Source organism: Phodopus roborovskii, unplaced genomic scaffold (assembly GCF_943737965.1).
Source record: "Phodopus roborovskii unplaced genomic scaffold, PHOROB, whole genome shotgun sequence".
Lineage (NCBI taxonomy): Eukaryota > Metazoa > Chordata > Mammalia > Rodentia > Cricetidae > Phodopus > Phodopus roborovskii.
In genome coordinates this window covers 724,058-750,364 of record NW_026126517.1, presented here as the reverse complement: position 1 = coordinate 750,364, position 26,307 = coordinate 724,058, and the positions used below count along the sequence as shown (strand labels likewise).

The 26,307-nt window shown below is 47.3% G+C and overlaps 1 protein-coding gene and 1 non-coding gene across 5 annotated transcripts in view; both read left to right on the top strand.

The window, feature by feature from the left end:
- The window catches only part of Tyk2 (tyrosine kinase 2), a 32,093-nt gene extending 6,340 nt beyond the window's left edge, over positions 1-25,753 (top strand). For 2 of the 4 annotated variants that reach the window (XM_051196757.1, XM_051196756.1), the window contains exons 3-24: positions 820-943; positions 1,124-1,271; positions 1,602-1,765; positions 3,479-3,845; positions 4,696-4,896; positions 4,980-5,137; positions 8,258-8,366; positions 8,452-8,647; positions 8,736-8,839; positions 8,928-9,104; positions 9,200-9,287; positions 10,021-10,148; positions 11,854-11,989; positions 12,074-12,228; positions 12,669-12,819; positions 13,042-13,139; positions 13,456-13,648; positions 13,974-14,092; positions 14,657-14,829; positions 15,087-15,204; positions 17,658-17,768; positions 17,848-19,003. In XM_051196757.1, coding sequence (XP_051052714.1) covers positions 820-943; positions 1,124-1,271; positions 1,602-1,765; positions 3,479-3,845; positions 4,696-4,896; positions 4,980-5,137; positions 8,258-8,366; positions 8,452-8,647; positions 8,736-8,839; positions 8,928-9,104; positions 9,200-9,287; positions 10,021-10,148; positions 11,854-11,989; positions 12,074-12,228; positions 12,669-12,819; positions 13,042-13,139; positions 13,456-13,648; positions 13,974-14,092; positions 14,657-14,829; positions 15,087-15,204; positions 17,658-17,768; positions 17,848-17,982 — 3,353 coding nt within the window. In that variant the 3' untranslated portion in view covers positions 17,983-19,003. Of the gene's footprint in view, positions 1-819; positions 944-1,123; positions 1,272-1,601; positions 1,766-3,478; positions 3,846-4,695; positions 4,897-4,979; positions 5,138-8,257; positions 8,367-8,451; positions 8,648-8,735; positions 8,840-8,927; positions 9,105-9,199; positions 9,288-10,020; positions 10,149-11,853; positions 11,990-12,073; positions 12,229-12,668; positions 12,820-13,041; positions 13,140-13,455; positions 13,649-13,973; positions 14,093-14,656; positions 14,830-15,086; positions 15,205-17,657; positions 17,769-17,847; positions 19,004-25,741 lie in introns of those variants that run through there. The other 2 variants (XR_007835285.1, XM_051196758.1) reach the window with 2 other exon arrangements.
- LOC127232018 (U1 spliceosomal RNA) lies at positions 23,502-23,662 on the top strand. Its single transcript, XR_007835323.1, has one exon. It is a non-coding gene; the product is annotated as a U1 spliceosomal RNA (small nuclear RNA).
- Positions 25,754-26,307: the final 554 nt, after the last annotated feature.

The following is a 26,307-nucleotide window of genomic DNA, read 5'->3' as shown; positions in this document are numbered from 1 at the left end:
TGAGGGCTTTAGGATTTCTCAATGGACAATAATAGGGAGTCATGGAAGCTTAAGCCAGAGACCAAAGCAGCTGGCATATTAGAAAACTGTTTCTCAGCTAGGTGGTGGTGGCATACACCTTTAATTCCAGCACTTGGGAGGCAGAGGCAGGAGGATCTCTGTGAGTTCGAGGCCAGCCTGGTCTACAGAGTGAGTTCCAGGGCAGGCTCCAAAGCTGCACAGAAACTCTGTCTCTTAAAACCAAAACAAACAAACAAAAACAAAAGTCCCTTACTTTATTAAGCCTGTAGTGAAGTTACTTGTAACTTTGGAGAGCAACTCATGTTTATCTGACAGGTTGAAACCTTTGTTTTGTTGTTTATTTGTTATTTGAGATAACATCTCTCTATGGAGCCCTGTCTGTCCTGGAACTAGCTCTGTGGACTAGGCTTGCCTAGAACTCAGAGATCCACCTGCCTCTGCCTACCCGAGTGCTGGGATGTGCTATCATGCCTATTTTGTTTTTGAGACAGGGTTTCATGTAACTCAGGCTGGCCTCCAATTTATATGTAGCAGACAATGACTTTGTTCTGCCTTAGCCTCAAGAGTTCTGTGATCACATGCCACTTAGTCCAACGTCCCTGTCCTAGCTGCAGAGGAATCTGGGAACCCTTGGCATGGTGAAATTCTAATCTGCCTGTGTATTTATCAATATCTGCCAACCCATAGACGGGAGAGGGAGGTGCTCTGGGAAGGGCATGAGAAAGGGCTCAGTGCATTGCAGGATCCTCAGAGCTAAGGTCTGATGTGGCTTCTGACTCCATCCCTCCCACGCTCCAGGCATCACTCCACCCTGCTTGAATCTCTTCGCCCTCTATGATGCACAGGCCAAGGTCTGGCTGCCCCCAAACCACATCCTAGACACTTCCCGAGATGTGAATCTGAGTCTATATTTCCGAATGAGGTAAGTGAAGGTCTCTTGGAAGGAGTGTTCATGACCACTCATTTATCAATAATGCCACAGCACAGGTGTGGAGGGAAATTCAGTATATCCATTATGCCAAACACACATCCTCAGGCTTGGCAAATACATTTACCCACTGAGCTTCCTCTCTGGCTCTGCCTCTCCTTTCCCTTCTTACAGGTTTTACTTCCGGAACTGGCATGGCATGAATCCCCAGGAGCCAGCTGTATACCGATATGGTTCCCCAGGGACAGAGACTTCCTCGGAACGGGCAGAACAGGGTGTGCAGCTCTTGGACTCTGCCTCTTTTGAATACCTCTTTGAGCAGGTATGATCAGGGTGGAGAGTCTGGGTTACTTGGGGGGACATAGGGACAGTTACAGACCCCCACTTCCCACTCCACTTCAGCTCATACTAGCTAATTTTTAGCTGTCTTCACCAAAAGAAGTTGGGGTGAATGAGTGTTAGGTTTGATTGGTAATGTCTGCCATGGTCTCCAGATCATGAGGTGGTGTATGTGGTGTGTATGTGATGTGTACTTGGTCTTTCTAGGAAAATACTTATCTCTCCCTTCCCCACAAGGTGCCTAGAAGTAGGGGATTACAGTTTGTTGAAAATCGTCCCCACACACGTTTCTATCCATCCCTTTACTCCTCAGGGAAAGCATGAGTTCATGAACGATGTGGTATCTCTGCGGGACCTGTCTAGTGAGGAAGAGATCCACCACTTTAAGAACGAGAGCTTAGGCATGGCCTTTTTACACCTCTGCCACCTTGCTCTCTGCCGTGGTGTTCCTCTGGAGGAGATGGCCAGAGAGATCAGGTGACTGGAAATGGAGTGGGGACCAGGAGTAAGTGGGTAAAATCCCCCATCCCAGGGGTACCAGGGTGGGTCTTTCATGTTGCCTTCATCCATCCAGCAAACACTTGTTGATCACCGACTGTGCTCACACTAGCTCAAGTGTTGGGAAGACAGTGCCACCTCTGGGAGCTCACATCTTGTAAGGCAGATTAGGTACAAAGGAAACACTAGGACTGACACCACTCAGCAGATACAACTCTGCAGAGGACCCGAGTACAGTTGTCAGCACTTTTATTGGGCGACTCGCAGCTGTCCATAACTCCAGCCCCAGGGGCTCCAAAACCCTCTGTAGCTCTCACTGGCACACACCCACACACATCATCACATAAAAAATTAACAGTGTCTTAATAAAAAAAGGAACACAAATGTGAAATGTAGAAAAATTGAGTAGGAAAGATGGAGTCAGAGCTTACATTAATTAATTATTTTCTTGTTTATTTACTCCCCCCCCCCAGACAGGGTTTCTCTGCATAGGGTGTGCCACCACTGCCCATCCTACTCTGTTTTTGTTTTGTTTTTTGGGGTGAGTGTTTTCTAGACAGGGTTTCTCTGTATTGTTTTGGACCCTGTCCTGGAACTCGAGCCAAGACCAGGCTGGTCTTGAACTCACAGAGATCCACCTGTCTCTGCCTTCCAAGTGCTGGGATTAAAGGCACGATCACCATTGACTGGCTACTCTGTTTTTAAAAAACATTATTTCAAGCTAAGTTTAGTGGCACACACATTTAATTTCAGCCCTCTGGAAGTAGAGGCCAGGGGAATCTCTTTGAGTTTGAGGCCAGCCTGGTTGACATAATGAGTTCTAGGATAGCCAGGGCTTCATAGAGACTCTGTCTTAAAAAGAAAGAATCCTGTAAAAGCCTACAGAAGTGAGGTTCCCTGTGAGTGCAGGATACAGACTTGTGAAGGCTCTATAGGGCTCAAATATCAAGTCCTTGGCAGCTCAGAAGGCTCTGTCTCTGGCTAGGCATATGATACAGACCTGTAATCACAGCAACCAGTGTTCCAAGACAGAGAATTACAAGTTCTAGGCTAGCCTCAGCTACAGTGTAATTAGCTAACAAATTAGCTAATAGTAGTTGGTCCTGCCTGACCAACGCATGGGAGGTAGAGCAGGGAGATAAGGAGTTCAAGGTCAGTGTTAACTACCCAGAGTTCAAGGAAAAGTCTGGGCTACATGAGACCCTAGCCCAAAATATAAGACAAAATCAGGGCCACATATGGTGGCATGTACCTATAATTCTTGGACCCAGGAGGTAGATCCAGGAAGGTTACTTCAAGTGTGAAGTCAGCCTGGGCTAAATTATGTAATATAAAACTAAGGTACAAGGAGACCTGACTTCAGTTCCCAGCACCCATATGATTGCTTACAACCATCTGTAACTCCAGTTCCAAGGGATCTGACACCCTCTTCTGACCATTGTGGGAACACAAACATACACAGAGAAGAATAAAAGTGAAATGAAAACTTTTTAGAGCCAGAATTTCACTGTATAGTGCTGGGATTAAGGGCAGAAGTCATAGACAGTACTGTGGAATGGGTTCTTTATTTCCGAGTTCATGACCTAGGCATTATTATCTACATTAGGCAGCAGAAAGGTTAAGCCACTAACCCCATGTCACCCAGCTTATCTGGCTACACAGGCTCTGACATGTCCCCTATGTCCTTTACAGCTTTAAGAAATGCATCCCTCGTTCCTTCCGCCAGCACATTCGCCAGCACAATGCACTGACACGCCTGCGTCTCCGCAGAGTTTTCCGGCGATTCTTGAGAGCCTTTCAGCCTGGCCACCTCTCCCAGCAGGTTGTGATGGTTAAGTACTTGGCCACACTGGAGCGGCTGGCTCCTCGATTTGGCTCAGAGCACATACCGGTGTGTCATTTGGAGGTACTGGACCAGCCTGAGAGAGACCCGTGCTACATCCAGAACAGTGGGCAGACTATTGGGGACCCAGACTCAGAGCTGGCCACCAGGCTTCCCACCCACGAGGTACTGGTGACAGGCACCGGAGGTATCCAGTGGCATCCACTTCAGAACCAGGTAAATATTCACCTTAGCTGTGGGCTCCTCAGGGTGGCTCAAATGAGCTCTGTCTTCCCCTGGCTTTGGAGTTTTGTCCATTTGTCCTTCCTTTGATTTCCCCCCCTCCATTTATTACTGGGAGATGGTCAGGGGTGTGCTAGGGTATACATGTGGACATCAGACGACAACTTGGTTTCTCTCCTTCTACCATGAGGTCTCTGGGTATCAGCTCATCAGACTTTGGAGGCAAGTACCTTTACCTGCTGAGCCATCTCTCTGGCCCTTGAGGGTTTTTTTTTTTTTTTGTTGTTGTTGCTGTTGTTATCGCTTTGTTTTGGTTTTGGGAGAGGATTCTCTGTGTAACCCTGGCTGTCCTGGAACTCACTCTGTAAAGCAGGCTCATAGAGATCTGCCTGCCTCTCTGCCTCCTAAGTGCTAAGCTTAAAGGTATATCCCACCACCACCTTTTTTTTTTTTAATTTACTTGGGATCTTTGAGACAGAGTTTCTCTGTATAGCCCTGGCTATCCTACAACTTACTCTATAGATGAGGCTGGCCTCAAATTCACAGAGATCCGCCTGCCTCTGCCACCTGCATGCTGGGAGTAAATGTGTGTGCCACCACTGCTCAGCTTATTTTTGTTTTTTGAGTTAGGGTCTTATTCTGTACTGTAATTCCAGCTGACCAGAATGCAGCCATGTAGCCCAGGCTGGACTTGAACTCATGTTACTCTTCCTCTAGCTTTCCAACTTTTGGAGTTAGAAGCTTGAGCACAGTTTCCTTCTGTCCTTTGAGGGGACATTAAACCATCCTTGTCCTGCTCTGTCTTCTACCCCCCAACCTGACCCCTTGGCTTGTTGGTTTTTAGGAATCTGAGAGAGGTAGCATCAGAGAAAATCCCCAAGGCAACCGGTCTCTGAAGAAAGCAAAAGCCTCTGAGGCTGGAGAGCAGCTGGCAAAGAGCCCTGGAGAGCCACCCTGGACTTACTTCTGTGACTTCCAGGACATTTCCCATGTGGTGCTAGAGGAATGTCGAGTTCGCATACACCTTCAGGACAACAAGTGCTTGGTGGGGCCCCTGGGCAGTAGGCTGGCAGAGGAGGCATGGGCCTGTCCTGCCAGGCTCTCTGACCATGTTCCCCTGGCTTGTAGTTGCTGTGCCTCCGTTCCCGGGCTGAGGCCCTGTCCTTTGTGGCCCTGGTGGATGGTTATTTCCGCTTGACTGCTGACTCCAGCCACTACCTGTGCCATGAGGTGGCACCCCCGAGGCTGTTGACTAGCATCCAGAATGGCATCCATGGGCCTCTGATGTGAGTGGTGGTGGTCCGAGGGTGGCAGAGACTGGCACTGCTGGAAGCTAAGTGAATGCATTCTAACTAGAATATGTTCATGCACCTACCATTACACCTAGGTGCTGCCCCCAGTCCAGTTAGCTGTGGGCCATTTCAGTGTGTCACCATCACGTTTATGTCTAAATACTGGCCTCTGTGTATGACTCCCTTTAGTCCCTATTTTTTGTTGTTGCTGTTGCCACTTCTAGGATGTCAAGGCCCTTATACTAGTTCATTTTCTATTACTATAATAAAATACCTTATTCTGGATACTTTAGAAAAAAAGAGGTTACCTGAGCTACATAGTAAGACCCTATCTCAAAATTAAATTTTATTTGTTTGTTTGTTTTTTGAGACAGGGTTTCTCTATGTAGCCCTGGCTGTCCTGGAACTTACTCTGTAGACCAGGCTGGCTTTGAACTCAGAGATCTGCCTGCCTGTGCTTCCCAAGTGCTGGGAGTAAAGAAAGGTGTGTGCCACCGCTGCCTGTCTTAAAGATTTATTTTTTATTGTTTTAAATTATGTGTGTGTATGTCTGTGTCCTTGAGTACAGATGCCCCCAGAGACCAGGGGATCAGATTCTCCTAGAGCTGTGGGTGCTGAGAACTGAACTTGGATCCTCCTGAAGAGCCGTAAACCCCTTAACATCTGAGCCATCTCTCTAGCCTTCAAAATTAAATTGTAAAAAAAAAATTTCTAGGGGGCTGGGGAAATGACTCAATGGATAAAGTGCCTGCCTTCTATTGTGAGGAAGACTCATGGTGCAGCAACTTATGTGGAGTGCCAGCATGGCTACTGTGACTTGGTAGGAAGAGATGGAGTCTCTGAAGACCCCTGCTGCCCAGCTTACGTGTGGCCAACAACAGATCCCTGCCTCTAACAAGGCAGAAGGAGAGGACATGCATAGAGTAGCAAGCACGCACACCCATACTCACATATGCACAGACAGTAAAAAAAAGTCTGGTCTGTGTCTGTAGCTCAGTTGTAGCAAGCTTGCTAGTGTATGAAGCCCTCAGTTCAGTCCCCATTACTGCTTGAACTGTATGGGTGGTATGCACCAGTACTTCAGCACATGTGTGGTGGTCACAGGACAACTTACAGGGGTCAGTTCTCTCCTGCCATCTTGGTGCTGGGGATCAATTCAGGTTATCTATCTATCGACTGGGCAGCTAGCATCTGTACTCGGAATCATCTCGCTAACCCGGTTTTTTTTTCCGTGTGTGTGTGTGTGTGTGTGTGTGTGTGTGTGTGTGCGAGAGAGAGAGAGAGAGAGAGAGAGAGAGAGAGAGAGAGAGAGAGACTGTTTTCAGTTATCAAAGACTAGGCTTGAATTCTATGTAGTTGAGGGTGACCTTGAACTCCCTATCTTCCTGCCTTCATCTCCCAGTGCTGGTCTAGAGACATGTGTTGCCACCTTGGTTTATTTTTATGTCTACCTTTTTAAAAGGGTTTTGTTGTTTGTTGGTTTGTTTTTGTAATTTTATGTGTATGTGGTTTTTTTTGTAATTTAATTTTATGTGTATGGTTTTTTAAAGTTTTTTAAATATAATTTAATTTTATGTGTGTGTTTGTTGTTTGTTTGGTTTGGTTTTTTGCCTACATGTATGTCTACACCACATGCATATCTGGTGCCCACAGTGGCTGGGAGTTATAGAGCAGTTGTGAGCCCCTTTTGGGTGCTGGGAATAGAACCTGGGTCCTCTGCAAGAGCAGCAAATACTTTTAACATCTGAACATCTCTCCAGCCTGTCTTATCTGACACCTCATCACTGAGTGTAAGGCCTGACATGAGCCTCAGAGGGGACAGAACACATGGAAATGGTGTCCCCACACGGAACTGCATCCGTGATCTGTGTTTTGGAGGCATGTGACTGTCTTTCTACTTAAAGTAACTCTGTCTCTTTGTGGCTATATCAGGGTGTGACCCATGTGACCCATGTGACATATGACAGTTATTTTTCTGTCTCAGCGTCTGTCACTTTGTCAGTGACTGATGTTAGGCACACGAGACTGTTCTTACATGTATCTGTGTCAGTGGTCATTTGTATATGTGGGATTATTATCAGGAGTTCTGAGATTTTTTTTACACATTCATTTATTTTGGGAGAGGACATGCCGTATGTATGTGGGGAGGTCAGAGGGCAGCCTGTAGGCATCAGTTCTCCCCTTCTACCATGTGGGTCCTGGATGTTGAACTCAGATCATCAGACTTACAGCAAGTGCCTTTATCCACTGAGCTATCTTACAGTTCTCTGAAGGATTTTTGTTTGTTTCTTTGTTTTGTTTTTTGAGACAGGGTTTATCTGTAGCTTTGGTGCTTGTCCTGGAACTCACTCTGTAAATCAGGCTGGCCTGGAACTCAAGATCCACCTGTCTGTGCCTCCCAAGCACTGGGTGTGGGCCACCGCCCAGCTCTCTCTGAAAGTTTATATGCATGTGTATGCATGCAAGGCAGCCAGAGGTTGGCCCTGAGTGTCTTCTTCAGATGCTCTCCGTCGTTTTTTTTTTTTTTTTTTTTTTTTTTACTCTTCATATGTATATGTGTATATATGTAAGTGTATGCCACATGTATGTGGGTGCCCATGGAGGCCAGATGAGGCATGGGACTCCCTGGAGCTGAAGTTATAGGTGGTGTGAGGTATGGGTGCTAAGAATCAACCTGTGCTCCTCTGTAGGAACAGCAAGCACTGTTTGCCACTGAGCCATCTCTATAGCCTCTCCACCTTAGTTTTTGAGGCAGGGTCTCTCCCTGAGACTGGAATTCACTGATTAGCTAGAATAACTGAGCTGTAGCCTCAGGGCTAGGATTACAGGTGCATGCACTGCCAGATTCCCACATGCTAGAGATTGGCACCCTGATCTTTTAAGGTCCCCATTTCTTCCACTTTTTCTTGAGACATAGTCATACTATGTAGCCCAGGCTGGGTTTGAACTTTCGGAACTGGAATTAAAGGTGTGTACTACCACACCTGCCTTTTCTGACTTGTGTCTGATTGGTGTGTGTATCTCTGGGCAGGTCTCCTGTGCTCATTGCCTGGCATAGATCCCATAGTGACCACAAGAGGCTAATGGTGTTCCCCTGTTCTCTTCCTCTCCCAGGGATCCATTTGTGCAAGCCAAGCTGTGGCCAGAGGACGGCCTCTACCTGATTCAGTGGAGCACCAGCCATCTTCACCGCCTGATCCTCACTGTGGCCCATCGAAATCCAGTGGGTCTGCAGCCAGGGTGGAGGGGTAGGGAGGTGCACCCTTCATAGCCAGACCCCTGCTTACCTCTTCTTCCCACCTCCCCAGGCTCCCAGCAGTGGCCCTAAGGGCCTGCGTCTCCGAAAGTTCCCCATCACCCAGCAACCTGGATCCTTTGTGCTGGATGGCTGGGGTCGCTCCTTTGACAGTGTGGGGGACCTTCGGGTGGCCTTGCAGGGCTGCTCATTGCGGGCTGGAGACAACTGTTTCCCCTTGCACCACTGCTGCCTGCCCCGGCCAGGAGGTGAGTAGGGTAACGAGAAGCACCAGATAGGGAGGGTGTGGTGTGCCCTGAAGCTGGCTCCTGAGGGCAGCATCCACCCTGTGCCTAGAAATCTCCAACCTCGTGATCGTGCGAGGGTCTAGTGCCCACACCCGGCCTCTTAACCTCAGCCAGCTCAGCTTCCACAGGGTTCACCAGGATGAGATCACACAGGTGGGTATTCTGTGGAAAGGTGTGTGGACCAGGGGAGAGGCTGTCACCTGGCAGCCACTACTGCTGTACTCAGTACCACTTCTTACAGCTGTCCCACTTGGGTCAAGGCACAAGGACCAATGTTTATGAGGGCCTTCTAAGAGTAGGAGACCCTGAGGAAGGCAAAGTGGACAGTGGATGTCCCCCTGAACCTGGTGGGTGCACTAGGCAGCAGCTTCGAGTAGTGCTTAAAGTCTTGGACCCCAGTCACCATGACATTGCCTTGGTAAGTGTGCAAGGCTGGCCCTGGTGTCTGGAGAGGATAGGGAGGGACTGGGTGAGTTTACAGGAGCCTGACCTGCTCTTTGCCCATCCACACAGGCCTTCTATGAAACAGCTAGCCTCATGAGTCAGGTGTCACACGTGCACCTGGCTTTCCTGCATGGTGTCTGCGTGCGTGGCTCAGAGAGTGAGTTCACCCCAGTGCCTGCCTGGGTTTGCATGCCACCCCTTCTGTACCCTCTCCCTTGTTTGTATCCTGACTCACCACTCTGTTTTTTGTTTTTTGGTGCTGGAGATGGAACTCAGGCTATCAGCATGTAGTAAACACCATCCCTTAGTGATGCCCCCAGCTCCACACTGTAGTATTCAGAGCAGGGGCTCTATCGTTGAGTCATACTCCAGGTCCTCAATGGGGGAATTGTAGGCAGGGGCTCTGCCTCCGAATCACACCCAAACCATTTGACCTGTAGCCCCGAGATCAGACAATGCCTTGGTCTTCACTAAGCCCTTTTGCACAGTGGTCCTCAGTCACCCTGTATTTCTGCCCTGCTTAGACACCTCTCTGTCCCTTCCTTGCCTGTCCCTCCAAGCTTCTTGTGCAGGCTGACCCTGGTGGTGACCCTGCAGTGCTCCTGTGTGTCCCTTGACCCTGCTTTCCAGCTTGTGCCTGGCCCACTGCTCTACTCTGATGTCACCCCTGCTGACATCGCAGCTCGAACCTCCTCCCACCTTGTGCACTCTGCCTTGTCCTCTGCTTGCACACTTGCTCCATACCAAGATTCCCATTCCTTCTCTGCCCCTGCTCTCTTCTCTGTCCTTGAGGTACTCCCCTCATCCAAGCTCCGCTCAGCCCTACCATCTGTCCCAGTCCCTAGAGGCAGAGGCAGGTGGCTGCTCATCTAGCAGCTGTATTTTTGCAGATATCATTGTGACAGAGTTCGTAGAACATGGTCCCTTGGATGTGTGGTTACGGCGACAGAGGGGGCGAGTGCCCATGACCTGGAAGATGGTTGTGGCTCAGCAGCTGGCCAGTGCCCTCAGCTACCTGGTATGTGGGCCTGAGGGCATGCAGCATGGGTATCAGAGTAGGAGGCCATACTAAGCTGTGGTTCTGCACTGTAATTCCTGGAGCATTACATGTTTGGCTTCTGATAGCCCCAAGCATTGCTGTTCTGATTATACTGTTTTCAGAAGGTCTGCTCCCTCATTTGTTTAATCATTCTTTGAAGGATCAGTCAAGATCCCCTATCTGTGGGTATCAAGTCTCCTATAGAAAATGGGGTACAGTGGGGCCAGGAATGGCAACACATACCTGCCATTCATAGCATGTAGGAGCTGAGGCAGGAGGATCTGGAATGTAGTGATTCTCTGCTATATAATGAGGCTAACCCGAGCTATTGAACACCCTGTCGAAAGCATTGGAAAAGGGGCTGGGCCGGGTAGCACACTTGGGAGGCAGAGGCAGGGGATCTCCATGAGTTTAAGGCCAGTCTGGTCTTCAGCGCCAGTGCCAGGAGAGGCTCCAAAGCTACATAGAGAAACCCTGTCTCAAAAAAACAACCAAACAAACAAAAACAAAAAAAAAACAAACCCCCCCAGAACTCAACCGTAGAACTAGGCTGACTAGCCAGTGAGCCCCAGTGTTCTCCCGTCTCCACCTCTCTACAGCACCCGGGTTACAGACACACGCTGCCAAGTCCGTCTTCCATAGCACAGCATGGTCTCAAGTGCATTATGTAACCAAGACTGGCTTTGAACGCCAATCTTCCTGCCTCTGCCTTTCGAGATGACAGGCTTACATTACCATGCCTGATATATAACTTCAGTTTTTGCTTCTTGTTTTTCAAGATAGGGTTTTTCTGTGTAACAGCCCTGGCTTTCCTGGAACTCTCTGTGTAGACCAGGCAGGCCTCAAACTCACAGACACCCACTTGCCTCTGCCTCCAGAGTGCTGGGATTAAAGGTGTGTGACACCATCACCTGACCCCTAACTTCAGTTTTGATCATGACTAAGTCTGAAGATGACCTGTGTTTAGACAGGCTAATTGAACAGAAGCAGTGAGAACTGAGCAGGGAACTCTGGGGAGATAGTGGTTTGCTGTACAACCATGGAGACTTGAGTTCATATCTCTATCACCCACATAAAAGCCAGATGTCTGTAACCCTAGCACTGGAAAGGCAAAGACAGGAGGGTCCCTAGATCTCATTGCTTGCTGGCTTACCCAATCTGTGAGCTCCGGATTTGGTGAGACCCTGTCTGAAAGAAAAAGGTGAGGGGCAGTTGAAGACGCCACCTAGCATCTATCTCTGAACTCCACAGGCATGCACCCACAGGAGTACATAACACACATACAGTACAGAAAGAATTGAGGGCCAAATGAGGTGAAGTCGAGGTAAGGCACAGTTAGAACTTGGGAATGAGGCAGAATTTGAAACAGATGGACTGGGGCTGGTCTCAACTGACAGAGGCTGTGAGGAAATCTTGGGAAGATCGTTTTTTGGGTGTGTGTGTGGGGTGAACAGTCTGTTCGAAGGCCTTGGGGCAGGGTGTTTGGGAACTCAGTGGTGTCTCTCTGCCTTTTTGTTCCCGGCCCAGAACCTTGGTTATCCACTCAACTCCCAGTGTTACCTGGTCCTGATAACAATGTTGTTAGCCCAATAGTTTGACAGTTATTATTTTCATGGGATGGGGTGGTGAGTGGAACTGGGCCCACCTCTAGGAGTCATGGACTTTTTCCTCCTCTGCCACCCAGGAAGATAAGAATCTGGTTCACGGGAACGTATGTGGCCGGAACATCCTGCTGGCCCGGTTGGGACTAGAGGAGGGTACCAGCCCCTTCATCAAGCTAAGTGATCCTGGTGTGGGCCAAGGTGCCCTCTCCAGGGAGGGTGAGTTCTGGAGTAGGGCTGGGCACAGGGATGGCCTTTCCCTGCTCTTTCCTCCTTCACTGATCTGTGACCTGTTCTCCCCAGAGCGGGTGGAGCGCATCCCCTGGACAGCTCCTGAGTGCCTGTCTGGAGAGGCCAGTAGCTTGGGTACTGCCACTGACATGTGGGGCTTTGGTGCCACCCTCCTTGAGATTTGCTTTGATGGAGAGGCACCCCTGCAGGGTCGCCGTCCCTCTGAGGTATATTGTAAGGATTTCTATGGACTCTGAAGGGTTCCCTGGTCCATCTGAGTGGCTGAAAGGGTTTCCTAAAGAATGTTTCATTAAGTGTTTTTGCTCATGAGCCAGGTTAGCAAGAGCAGCCTGGATTTCAAACACAGCTTTTGCAAAGGCCCAGGGGCACTGAAGAAGCTGAGCTGAGGGCAGGGAGGAAAGGCCAATAGAAAGAAGCCAGAGTACTAGGAATGACTTGGTAGACCTGCTTCAGTTCTGCAGAGCCAGCTGGACTTGGTTCTAATCCCTGACTCTGTAGTCTTTACCAGGCTTCAACTGCCTTCTGTGTAAAATGGACATAAAAAGACCAGGTACTGGTCTGAGCCAGCCATGCTGCTTGGCTGTGCCTTTTGGGGAAGATGTGGGTATAATGGGGGGCTCACTCTCTGAGGTAATCACCCCCACAGAAAGAACGATTCTACACAAAGCAGCACCAGCTGCCTCAGCCCTCATGCCCGGAGCTGGCCACACTCACCCGCCAGTGCCTGACCTATGAACCAGCACAGCGGCCATCATTCCGCACCATTTTGCGGGACCTCACTAGGCTGCAGCCACAGAGTGAGCCAGGGTCTGGGGATGGGGGGGGGTTGGTGGCATAGCTGGGGTCCCTGCCAATGAAGGCTCTGTACATCCAAAGTCGCTGCACTGGGGCCTGTTACATGGTAGTTTCTGATTTACCTAAGGGTGTCCAGGTGAGAGGGATGCTAGGGAGCAGGGACAAGTCATGTGATACTGTTTGGGGAAAGCCAGCCGTCTAACCAAAGACCTTGGCTCTTCCAGATCTTGTGGGTATCTCAGCTGTGAATGCAGACTCAACAGCATCAGACCCCACTGTTTTCCACAAGCGTTATTTGAAAAAGATCCGGGATTTGGGCGAGGTGAGGGCTTGGATGGAGAGCTGAGGTGGGAGTGAAAAATGGCTGGGGTGTAGGTTCGAGACGAGGGGTGGAGATTTGGAATGGAGCCTGGAGGGCTGGGATGTGTCTGAGGAAGTCTTGTTTAAAAATAGTTTTGAGGGCCAGTCATGATAGGCATGCCTTTAATACTGTCAGGAGGCAGAGGCAGGCAGATCTCTTGAGTTTGAGGCTAGCCTGGTCTATATATATAATTTTGAGAGATGGAGACAGGGTGATCCCTCAGCTTTGGAAGAAGGGCGTCTTCTGCCTGGTTCTAACTCCTGTCCACTTCTGCCAGGGTCACTTTGGAAAGGTCAGCCTGTACTGCTATGATCCAACCAATGATGGCACTGGCGAGATGGTGGCCGTGAAAGCCCTTAAAGAGGGCTGTGGTCCCCAGCTCCGCACAGGCTGGCAGCGGGAGATCGAAATTCTACGGACCCTGTACCATGAACACATTGTCAAGTACAAAGGCTGCTGTGAGGATCAAGGTGTGCCAGGCCATGGTGTGTGGGTACAGGGCCTAACCATCCTAGCCTGACTAAGAATTATTAGCCTCAGTGGGGATGTGGCTGGGCAGCCTTCTCAGTCCGGGGTGTTACCTACTGGGACCAGGATGAACAGTAGCTCCCCCCATCTCCCTATCGCAGGACCAGGGCTCTACACGGGGTCATCTCGTCATTGGATCTGTCCTAGTGTATATGGGTCTTGGTCTTGTCTCCTCCTTGGGATCGATCTGTGCAGTTCTCAGAGCTCCACGATACAGGAACTCCAACTCTCCTTCAATATCTGTCCCCTATGGCCTCTTCCTGACAGGAGAGAAGTCTGTACAGCTGGTCATGGAATACGTTCCCTTGGGTAGCCTCCGGGACTACCTGCCAAGGCACAGCGTTGGGCTGGCACAGCTCCTGTTGTTCGCCCAGCAGATCTGCGAGGTGTGATGGCGTCACCCCTCCTTCCTGAGCTGAACACCTCTGCTTCTGCCTGCCAGTCCTGAAGGGGCCTATCCTTGTCCTTGGATTGGATTCCTTTCCCTTTTTTGTGTTCAGCTCACCTAGCCAGGCCATACTCCCATAAGCCTCACCCCTAGTCCCTAGTTTCTTATGCCTGGAACCACCCACCTTTTCTTGGCTCCTCCCACCAACCCGCCTCTCACCCCTCAGCTCACCCTCCCCCTACTTAGTCTACCTTGCCTGGCCTAGTATCTGCAATTCCTATCCCAAACTCTGTAGAGGTTTGAATATTCCTAGACCCGTCCAGCTCCGCTTGGCCCAGCCCACCAAGTCCCGCCTCGTCTTAGTCGCCCTCCAGCCTAGTTTACCCTGAAAACCCCTCTCCTTGTAGAGGTTGGCACATTCCTAGGCTCACCTACCTTTGCTTGACCCCCGTCTCTCACAGCACCCTCCTGTCTATTTTGCTGGCCTGGCCCCAAACCTTGTTCTGGCTCCTTTTGCTTGCTCAGGCCTGAGCTGAGCCTGACTCGCCCTGCCCCACCCCAGGGCATGGCCTACCTGCACGGGCAGCGCTATATTCACCGAGACCTAGCCGCGCGCAACGTGTTTCTGGACAACGACAGGCTGGTCAAGATTGGAGACTTTGGCCTAGCCAAGGCAGTGCCTGAAGGCCACGAATACTACCGCGTGCGCGAGGACGGGGACAGCCCGGTGTTCTGGTGACCAGGAGTGGACACAGTCTGAGGGGGGCGGGGTGGAGGAAATGCTGGGCTGCACAGGGAAGCTGGGAGGGGTCTAGGGATGGAACGGGCAATATTAAATCCCGATAGTCCAGTGTGGTGGTCTGGTTTAGTAAATCTGAAACCCCTCAGGCTGCGCCCTGAAGAGTGAGGTCCCAACTGGAATCCTAGGGGTCCTCTGACTGGATGTAAACTACAAATCCAGCCAGCTAGTCCTAAACCGCCTCTGTCTCCAGGTATGCCCCGGAATGCCTGAAGGAGTGCAAATTTTACTATGCATCAGATGTCTGGTCCTTCGGGGTGACGTTGTATGAGCTGTTGACGTACTGTGACTCTAGTCAGAGCCCCCCCACGGTGAGCGACAACTGTTCCACTCTACTCTTGTTTGCTAGGGAGCTTTTCTAGAAAAGCAGGCCTTCAAAGTTCAGCCCTTCAACACTGACAAGCTGTTCACTGATCTGCAAAGGTGTTGCCTGGCAGTGTTCCCTGAAGTTTGAATGGTTCTTTCCCCCACCTATTTATTGTGTGTTGTGGCATGTGCCACCACCCTCCAAACCCCCAGAGAGCCTGGAAGGCAGCATTCACTTTGGTATGCTAACAGACACCACAGCCCTTTGTCGGGAGGGCTTTTTTGTTTGTTTGTTTTTGTTTTGTTTTTTGAGTCAAAACACTTTATTCAGAGACTTGGGGAAAGGCTGGAGTGGTCCATGCTGCCTGCTGCCCTCTACTGGGAAGATCTTGAAGGTCTATTTGTCAATAAGAGCTGTCCTGAGTTTCTTTTGGACCCAACAGAGGTCAGAGGACAACTTACAGGAGTTTATATACGGTCCTCAGGTGGACAGACTCAGCAGCAGGCACCTGCCAGCTCAGCAGCCTCTCCAGTCCTTGTCCTTCCTTCCTTTTCTCTTTCCTCCTTCCTCCCTTCCTTCCTTCCTTTCTTCTTCTTCTTCTTCTTCTTCTTTTTTTTTTTTCTGTTTTGTTTTTCAAGACAGGGTTTCTCTGTATAATAGCCCTGGCTGTCCTGGAGACCAGGCTGGCCTCAAACAGAGATGCACCTGACTCTCTCTCCCGAGTGCTGGGATTAAAGGTGTGCACCACCAGAACCCAGCTAGTAGGAACTATTATTTATTGCCCTTGTTTTAATGATTTCATAAAATTATGTTTTGCTTACTTATTGGAGAGGAGCACATTGTGTTGCAGCACACATGTGGGGGTCAGAAGACAACTTGCAGGTGGCTCTTGCTAACTTCTGTCATGTGGAACTCAGGTGATCAGGCCTGGTAGAAAGCCCCTTCACCCACTGAGCTGCCTTCTTCAGATAGGGGCTCCTTTTGGAACTCAGGCTGTCCTAGAACTCTCAGCCTTCTGGCCTCAGCTTCAGTGTTGGCCCTGCAAGAGATTGGTTCTTTTTATCTGTACGGGTGTTTTGCATACTTGTATGTCTGCTCAGTGCCAGGGAGGCCAGAAAGGGGCATCAGATTATCTGAAACGGTAGTTCTAGCCTGTTGTGAGCTTCCATGTGGGTGCTAGGTATTAAACACGGGTGCTCTGCAAGAGCAACAAATGCTCTTAACCACCGAGCCATCTCCCCTTACTAGAGACTTTTAAACTGAAATACTCAAAATGCACACAGGCAGAGTCCTGGTATTTGCTGTTATCTGTAGACTCCCCAGCTCTGCCCCTTGTTCACTGTGGTGGTGCCGCAGGCTCTCTGCTCTTTACATAGGGACCCTTGTCTTGTTGTCACTTGACACCCCTCAACAACTGAGACCAATGGATCTTTCCTTTCTGCTCCAAATTTCTGTGACTTTTTCTGATGAGCCCAACTAGTTCATGTGTCTGTAAAATCACTGAAGAGCTGTGGACCACAGTGATTGGGTAGCTGTGTGCTAGGGGGAGAAGCCAAGAGAATACTAGATTAGCCTCAAAGATAGCATTTCTCCTTAGCTACTCAGGACAGGGCAGAAAGATCCCTTGAGCCTAAGAGGTAAAGAGCAGCCTGTACAACATAGCAAGATCATTGTCTGAAGAAACAGATTTTAAGTGGGCTGGATCTGTGTCTCTGTTCATGGAACCCTGGCCTGGCATATATGAAACCATTCTCCCAGGCCAGCATAAAATGGGTGTGGTAGGGCAGGCGCCTGCCACCTGCACTGGAAGTGGAGGTAGGAAAATGAGGAGTTCAAGGCCAGCCTGGGACACCTAAGACCCTATCTTGAAAGAGGATGAGAGCTGGGGACAAGGCTCAGTAGTTAAGTCCCCAGAACTTACTTGAATGTCAGGTGGGCATGATGGCTTGACTTTAAATCCAGCCTGGGAAAGCAGAGATAGCATCCCTAGAACACAATGCATAGCCAGACTAGTTATATCAGGGAGCTCTGGATTTGTTAGAGACCCTGCCTCAGCGGATAAGGTCAAAGATGAGCTCTATTGTAATGATCCTAACTTCAGCTTCCTGTCTCCATATTAATGCATATGCTAGGGCACATAGCTCACACACATGTGCCCCACTCATGCACATATGAATGCAGCTACATGAAATGGGGATCTGGACATAGATGTATGAGTATGTAACATATAACCCCAAGACCATGGAAGGCAGAGACAGAGTTCTCAGAAGGCTTATTGGCCACCAAACTAACTTAGTCTCAAAGGACTAAGGCAGGGATAGACTGGGACATCTTTGTTGTCCTCTGGCCTCCCCTTGCCTATGCACATTCCATGTACCATGCTTCTCAGTTGTGTGCCTATGTGCATGTGTGTACATGTACACAGAGTGCAAATAGTTGCTGTCAATTGTGCCTTAGAAATTCATCGAGCTCATCGGAGTCACCCAGGGCCAGATGACGGTGTTGAGGCTCACCGAGTTGCTGGAACGAGGAGAGAGGCTGCCTCGGCCAGACAGATGTCCTTGTGAGGTGAGTCCACCTACAGCAGTTGCCCAGCTCACCCTCATGACATAGGGTGAATGGTCCCACAGCCCCATTTCTCCCCCAGATCTATCTCCTCATGAAGAACTGCTGGGAGTCAGAGGCCTCCTTTCGGCCCACCTTCCAGAATCTTGTGCCCATCCTCAAGACAGCCCAGGAGAAGTACCAAGGCCAAGTGCCTTCTGTGTTCAGTGTGTGCTAATGTTCAAGGGCAAGGGGATAGGCCTCACGGAGAAGCCCCCACCCGAATGTTCTATGCCTTACTCTTGCCCAGAACCCCCTTTCTGTGAACTAATAAGTTTCCTTCCTTGATCATGAGCCTGGCTGTGCAAAAGGGCTAAGTGGATCCTTGAGTCTTTAATTTTGGGTTCATCCATCTTTTCACAGTGGAAACCCATCATCTTCACTAGCTGGGAAGAAAGTGTTTGTTTTGCTGGAGGCCCGAGGGCTTAAAGGTCCATAATCAGCAAGGTGGCATGACAAAGTGTGCAGATAGAATGAGACATCAGAAGGAGCTGGAATACTTCTGGTCACCTCTCAACCAGCAGCCAAGCTGGGTGTGAATGGCAAAGCCTATGCTTAGTGGAGAGACCTGGGTTTTTTCCCTAGTAACCCAAGCCATCAGTTAGATCAGTTCCTGGTATACAGAGTACACAGAGTACAAGGCACTCAATAATTGCTTGTTGGAGACTGGGGAGATTGCTTAGTCAGTGAAGTGCTTACGAAAGTGCTTGCCTTGCAAGTACGAGAATCTGAGTTCAATTCCCAGAACCCATGTTAGCTGCCTGGGTGGGACATGTTTGTTATCCCAGCACTGGGGAGGTGGAGAGAGGCAGCTCCTTGGGGCTTGCTGTTCAGCTACTCCATTCAGTGAAACAAAGGCCAATGAAAGTCTCTGCCTCCAAACAAAATGGTGGGACAGTGCCTCAGGAAGTGTACCCAAAGTTGTACTCTGACCCCTGCACAAACACTTACACACATACCTGTATATACATTTGCATACAACATAGGAGGGCCATTTGTCACATAGGTAGGACTCTGCCAATTTTACCCTTTTCTTCCTGTGTGACCTCAGGTAAATGTCTTGACCTCCCTGGGCCTCATGTCTCACCTATGTGGATGGTCAGGCTTTCTACCTCATAAAGAGCGCTGATGAATTGTGTTTAAACTGCTTAGGAGAGAGAAACAGATAAGTGTTTAATAAATGTTTATGTTTATTACTATTCTGATGTTTTGGATGAAGTGTAAGGAGTTCGGTTTTTCTGCCCACCGCCTGCTCTTGTTCCACCACCAAGCCAGCCCCAAATAACACACAGAGACTCTGTATTTGATACAATGCTGTTGGCCCTGTTACTTGTTTCTTATCGGCTAGCTCTGCCTTAATTATTAACCCATTTCTGCTGATCTATGTATTTCTCTTACCGGGGAGCCGGCGGCATACTGCTTTCTTCAGACTCTCCATCTTGACTCCTCCTTACCACTTCCTATTTCCTCCTTGTCTCCTAGTCCCTCCTATCTTCCTTTCCTATTGGCCAACAGTGCTTTATTATTAACCAGTATGAGAAACATATACAGAATGACATCTCCCATCATCTCCTCTTTTCTGTTTAAATAAAAAGAAGGGTTTTAACCTTAACATAGCAAAATATATCACATAACAGTTATCAAATAAGAATCACAGTTAACACTATTTAGTCCATTAACATTTATCAAGATTTAAGAAACTATTCCATCATCTATTTTATCTTTGTGAGTCTAAAGTTTTATATGTAACTTATCTTTAATCCTGACTAAGGAAAACTATAACCATAACTATCTGTCTTCAACTCCTTCAAAGACCACAGAAGGATAGTATATAAGCTCTAGAAATGACAGAGACATCTTGCCTTTTCAGTCACCCGAAGTTCTTCTGTAATCTTCCATCTTCAGCCCATAGGCCATAGTGTGTCTGACAGACTCTCCAGTAAAGCAGAAAACTTTAAACTGTCTTCTTTATTGGCAGTTTGTCAGTCACTTTTCTCCGTGTCCTGCATACTGTCTCGAAGACTCTTCCATGAAGCAGGATCTCTGTAGCAATGTCCATCTTGAATCAGGAGTCACTTTTCTGTGGGTCCTGCATGTCCAGTATATACAGCATAAAGTCAAACAGTCCAGACAAGAGCAGTATCTTGTCCAAATGGCTAGTCTTGCCATATTGGAAGTAAACTCCATAATGAGTTTCTTCAAGTCCATCTTCATCTTCCTTTCTGACACAGGTGGTGTTGCCAGGAACAATTATGTCTCATTGTCAAGAAAAACCCTAAACCATTTTAAATGCCATATTCTGTAGGTCTTTGAAAGATTTGAAGAATATCTATCTATCTCAAATACATCTGCATATCTAGAAATACTAACTAACTTAACTATAAGTTCTAAGTATCATAGGTAACTATCTATAATCTGTACTACATTATACATTACATTTCTAACTGAGCTCAATAAACACAATACCTAAACAAGAGGAGAAATATACATATCACCTTATTGACCTTAAATTGTATCAATAAATGAAAATCCATTCCAAAACAAAGTATTCATATCTATACCATAATTCCCTTTTTACCTTTAAAAAGAATTGGCTGTGATCATTAACCATTTATAAGCAAATCCATTTAAATGAAAACAAACATTTATAAACGATATTTGGGAATTTGGGCATCGTTCTTTCCAAACTACTTCCTGCTGATAGGGGCGCTGTCATGGGGAACCTAAGAAGATGCAGAAATCCTGGCTGTAGTCTGCGAGGCTGCTTTGTCCAGCTGTTTTGAATGTAGGATCACCAGCAACTGTTTCAGGGGGCCTGGCTTGCTCAAACCACATTAGTCTGCAAGGAATCCACAGCTTTTCATTTTCTGTGGAAACAAAAATAGAAATCCTTTTCCCCAGTAACTTGTCCTTGAACTTACATTTTTGAGTCAAAGCATTTTTAAAATATATAAATTGAATTAATCCAGCAGCATTTCCTTTATCAGTTGTTGTTATTTTCTCAGCAGTCAAACAATATAGAGACAACACAATAGCATACAATAACCAGATTCTCTCTGAGCTTTTCATCTTTACGTGCCTTTATTACTCTGTTTATTTTACTTTTATTTTTTTTTTTTATTTTTTGACATAGGGTTTCACTGTGTAACTCTTATCTGTCCTGGAATTTACTCTGCATACCAGGTTTACTTTGCAAATCACAGAGATCTGCTTGCCTCTGTCTCTCAAGTGCTGGGATTAAAGGCGTGTGCCACTACACCCAGTTCCTCTTTGTCTTTTTAAACTCATTTTATTTTTTTCCATGTCTCCTTATTTTAAAACACACTGTAAACCTTTAGATTCTTAATATGAATCTGTCTTTACTGTAAATCTTTATCTTCATCTGGCCACAAGTCTTTTATCTGGTAAACAACAACATTGCTAAAATGAAAGTCATAGCTGTATCAGCCGCGGTTTACCAAAGATGATGGCAGGTACTTTTACCCGCCAGCACAGAAAGCTGTGCTCACAGCCTTGCTCTGTGCTGCCATCCAGAAAGCATGCTGCTGGCTTGGAGATGTGGTCACTGCCATTGCCATCTCTCATACACAACAATAAATTGTTAGCAGAGTTATTTAAAAGCTGTGCGGTTTTTTGCCGCTTAAGCTGAGTCAGGAATCTTCCCTTAAAGGAGCCGAACAATCTGCGTGTCTCTAGCAAGTCAGAGTCCAACTGAGAAAAATGCTGCTACCAAGAAACCTTGCTTATCTCTGTTCTTTTGTTTCTAAAACCCATTTTTAACCTTTTGTTAAATTTTAAGTGGAAATTCTTATTACCCACGTGGGCGCCATTTGTAAGTAGTACGGGTTTTTCCGCCCGCCGCCTGGTATTGTCCTGCCGCTGCACCAGCTCCAAATAATACACAGAGACTCTGTATTTGATACAATACTGTTGGCCCGGTTACTTGTTTCTTAACAGCTAGCTCTGTCTTAAGTATTAACCCATTTCTGCTGATCTATGTATTTCTCTTACCGGGGAGCCGGCGGCATACTGCTTTCTTCAGTCTCTCCATCTTGGCTCCTCCTTACTACTTCCTATTTCCTCCTTGTCTCCTAGTCCCTCCTATCTTCCTTTCCTATTGGCCAACAGTGCTTTATTATTAACCAGTATGAGAAACATATACAGAATGACATCTCCCATCAATGAAGAAGTGAGATTCTTCTGCAGATGGGTTGTAGGATCAGCTGCCTTTGTCAAAGACAGGGAAATAACTGCTTCCTCAAGAAGGGTGTCTAAGACTGCATGTATGCCGGGCATGTTAACACACCTCAGTGCCCCAGTCTCTGTAAGACAAGTTCATGCCACCAAGCCCAGTCATATATAGTCTTGTTTAAAAAATTTGAGAGCTAGGTATGGTGGCACACACCTTTAATCCCAGCACTCAGAAGGCAAAGGCAGGTAGATCTGTACACCAGGTAAGCCAGGACTAGAGAGAGAGATCTTGTCTAAAAAATTCACTGTTGCACAATGCAAAGCAATTTCCCTAAAGACTTATTTACTTACTTATCTGCTATATTTTGGGGCATGGAGAATTGTTGTCACAGGCCTGGGACATGCTCATGCCACTGAACCACTGAGCCAAGACACTCCCCTCACCATCTCAAAGTCCTTCTGTTTCTTGGTTCCTTGAGTTTCTTTTTTTTCCATTGCAGCATATCTGTTGTTGGAACTAGGGGGTGTGGCAGGTATGCTTTGTGTCAGGTGAACTTTATTCTTCTGCCCACTAACCATGACCGAACATTCATGTGTCTGATTCACTTCTTTTGGACAGGCTTCCTTCCACAGTACCTAAGACTTGCTTAGTTTTACCTTCAAGAGGTTTTTAAAGGTTTATTCATTTTTATTAAAACAATTTTGCTTGCATATATCTAAGTGTGCCACACAAATACCAGAAGAAGGCATCAGATGCCCTGGAATGGAGTTAGGAGTTACAGACATTGTGACCTGCCTTGTGGATGCTGGGATTCTAACCCCATCCTCAGGAACAGCCCGTGTTGTTAACCCCAGAGACAGCTCTCCAGCCTCTATTATTATTCTTTAATCTGGGTGTGTGCATGTGATATGTTCATGTGTGATATGTGCATGTGTGATATGTGCAGATGCATGTGATGTGTGCATGTGATGTGTACATGCATGTGCCTCAGTGCTTCTGTGACAATGTTGGGTAGTCCTAACCTTTTGCCTTATTGGAGGCAGAAGACAGGGTTCCTTTTTTTAAAAAAGACAAGGTTCCTCTGTGTAGCCCTGACTCTCCTGGAACTCACTATGTAGACCAGGCTGGAACTCAAGGAGATCCACTTGCTTCTGCCTCCTGAGTTCTGGGACTAAAGGTGTGTGACACCATGCCTGGCCTGAGACAATGTCTCTTGATCACTGTACTAAGAGCTCACTAGCCTGTCAGCTTCTCAGGAGTCTCCTGTGTCTGATCCCAATTTGCCATAGCAGCCCTGAAATTAAAAATGTATTACAGGGGATTGGAGAGATGGTTCAGGGTTAAGAGAACCTATTGCTTTTCTAGAGGACCCAGGTTCAATTTCCAGCACACACATGGCAGCTAACAACTGTTTGTAACTCCCAAGATCTGATACCCTCACACAGACATACATGTAGGCAAAACATCAAAGCATATAGGATAAATTATTTAAAATAAAACATGTTACACTTTCCTTGTTGGGGGGATAACATGATCATGGAGGTGGTTTGCCCAGGGCCAGGCTTATCCATTGCACTCTGGATGTGCTGATCCCTGTGATTCCCCTAAATTCAGGAAACTCAACTACATAACTGTGGTAGTGGGGGACTGTGTGCGCTCTCTCCTGAAAAAATAAATAAAATAAAACATGTTGCTGGGCAGTGATGTCACATGCCTTTAATCCTAGCACTTAGGAGGCAAAGGCAGGCAAATCTCAGCAAGTTCTAGGACAGCCAGGACTCTTACACAGAAAAACCCTATCTTGGGGAAAAACAAAACAAAACAAAACAAAATATGCTTTATGTGAGATCTGAACACTGGGTCCTCATCCTTATATGCCAAATACTTTACCCACTGAGCCATCTTACCATACCTCTCTATCTATCTGTCTCTCTGTCTCTTGTCTGTCTATCTGTCTCTCTACTTAGCCCCAGCTGTCCTGGAACTAGCTAAGTAAATCCCCTGATTCTTTTGGGAATAAAGACATGTACTACTGCACCCACTTTAAACTAGATTATAAAAACCATTTATTTATTATTTATTTTGTGTCCATTACAGGGTGAGCAAATGGAGGTCAGAAGACAATTTTCAGGAATAGGTTCCCTTCAGCCTTTAGATGGGTTCTGGAGATGGAGCGCCTATTGGGCTCTGAAGCAAATGGTTTTACCTAGCACATTTCTCTCTCTCTCTTTTTTTTTTTTTTTTTTTTTTTTTTTTTTTTTTTTTTTTTAGGCAGGTTTTCTCTTTGTAGCCAGGGCTAGCCTATATTTCACAATCTTAGTCCTCCAAATCCTGGAATTGCATGTATATGCCATTCCTCCTGGTTCATGGTTTTTACTAGTGATATAGGCAGGTCCAAGTCACTCAGGGAAGCAGGGTCCCCTCATTGTGGAGTGCCTCACAGGACAGATGAAACTGTACTACTGAGCTACTTCTGTAGTCTTCTGGGATTCTGGGTTTTCTCTTTTTGTTTTGCACAATAGGGCCTCATATAGCCCAGGATAGCTTGGAAATCTATGACTGATGATCTTAGTTTTCTTTTTAAGTACTTTTGAGCCTCACTGTGAAGCCCTGGCTGGCCTGGGATTCACTATGTAGAACTGGCTGGCCTTGAACTCAAGAGATCCTCTGCTTCTACCTTCCAAAGGACTGAAACTAAAGGTGTGTGCTATCATACCTGGTCCTGACCTTGAATTCCCAACACTGCTACCTCTTAAATGCTGCAATTACAAGGGTGAGCCCTCCATCCAGCCACAGTGTGATTTTGATTTGAATTTTCCTTTTTAAAAATTTTGTACTGGGGCCCGGAGAGATGGCTCAGTGGTTGAGAGCACTGGCTGTTCTTCACAGGACCCAGGTTCACTTCCCAGCACCCCCAGGACAGCTCACAACTATCCATAGCTCCATTTCTGGGGGTTCTGGCACCTTCACAGACATACACGCAGTAAATCACCAATCCATATAAGATACAAATAATTTTTGCATCTGGGTGGTGGTGGCACATGCCTTTAATCCCAGAATTTGGTAGATAGAGGCAGGAAGAACTCTGTGAGTTCAAGGCCAACCAGGTTTACAAAGCTTGAACTCACCTTCAGTCCTAGTTGTCGGTATTTTGGGGAGCTGTCTGGCCTGGCCCTACAAATAGTACACGAATCACTAATCTGCTATTAGTCACCTCCGTTCCCAGCCTTCTGAACAGAAAACAGGTTTACATCTTTTGTCTCAAAACAAAACAAAAAATTGTACTGGGTTCTATAATGCAGAGGCAGGTGTACCTCTCTCCATTCAACATCAGCCTGGTCTACATAGTGAGTTCCAAGACAGCCAGGGTTGTGCAGAGAGACCCTGTCTTAAAACAATTCATCTAGGCCTCCTGAGCTGCCCCCAGCCCCTTACTGAGCTCAGATGACCTTTACACTATCTGTGTGACTAAAACCACAGTAGATCTTCCCCTAGGCCCTGGTGATGGTTTGAATTTGAAAGAAAATAGCAGCCTGGTGGTGGTGGTGCATGTGCACACCTTTAATCCCAGCATTTGGGAGGCAGAGGCAGGCAGATCTTTGTGAGTTCAAGTCCAGCCTGGTCTACAAAGGGAGTTCCAGTGTTCCAGTACAGTTAGGACTACACACAGAGAAACCCTGTTTAAAAAGAAAATGAAAATAGCCCCAAAAGAGATTGGTACTATTACTAGGTGTGGCACTAATAGGCTTTGCTGGAGTGAATGTGGTCTTGTTGGAGGAAGTGTGTCACTGTAGAGGCAGGCTTTGAGGCCCCAATATGCTCAAGTGTCTAGTGTCTAGTGTCTGTTTCCTGTGGAATCAAGAAGAGTTGTCATGGTCATGGTATCTCTTCACAGCAATAAAGCCTTATCTAAGATAGAAGTTGGTACCAGGGACTGGAGTATAGCTCTTATAGGCCTGACCGTGTTTTTGTTTGAAAGAATATGAACCTTGGGACTGTGGATTAGAAAATCAGTTGAATGCTTTAAGTGTTGCTTAATGGGTCATACTAGTAGGAGGATGGAAAACAGTGGTGCTGGATGTGATTTGATGAATTATGGGAGCCTGGTCTGTAGAGCAAGTTCCAGAACAGCCAAGCATAGGCAGTGAAGGAAACTATGGAAAACAGAAAGCTGGTGAAGATGTAAATGAATGAAGGGGGCATGTTCCAGCCCCAGCAAGCAGCAGAACCTGGCAGCTCTGGCCACGTTGTTCAGGTTTTAAGGACAGAAGAAAGGGGTTATGAAATATTCCTCAATAAATAAGGAAAGCC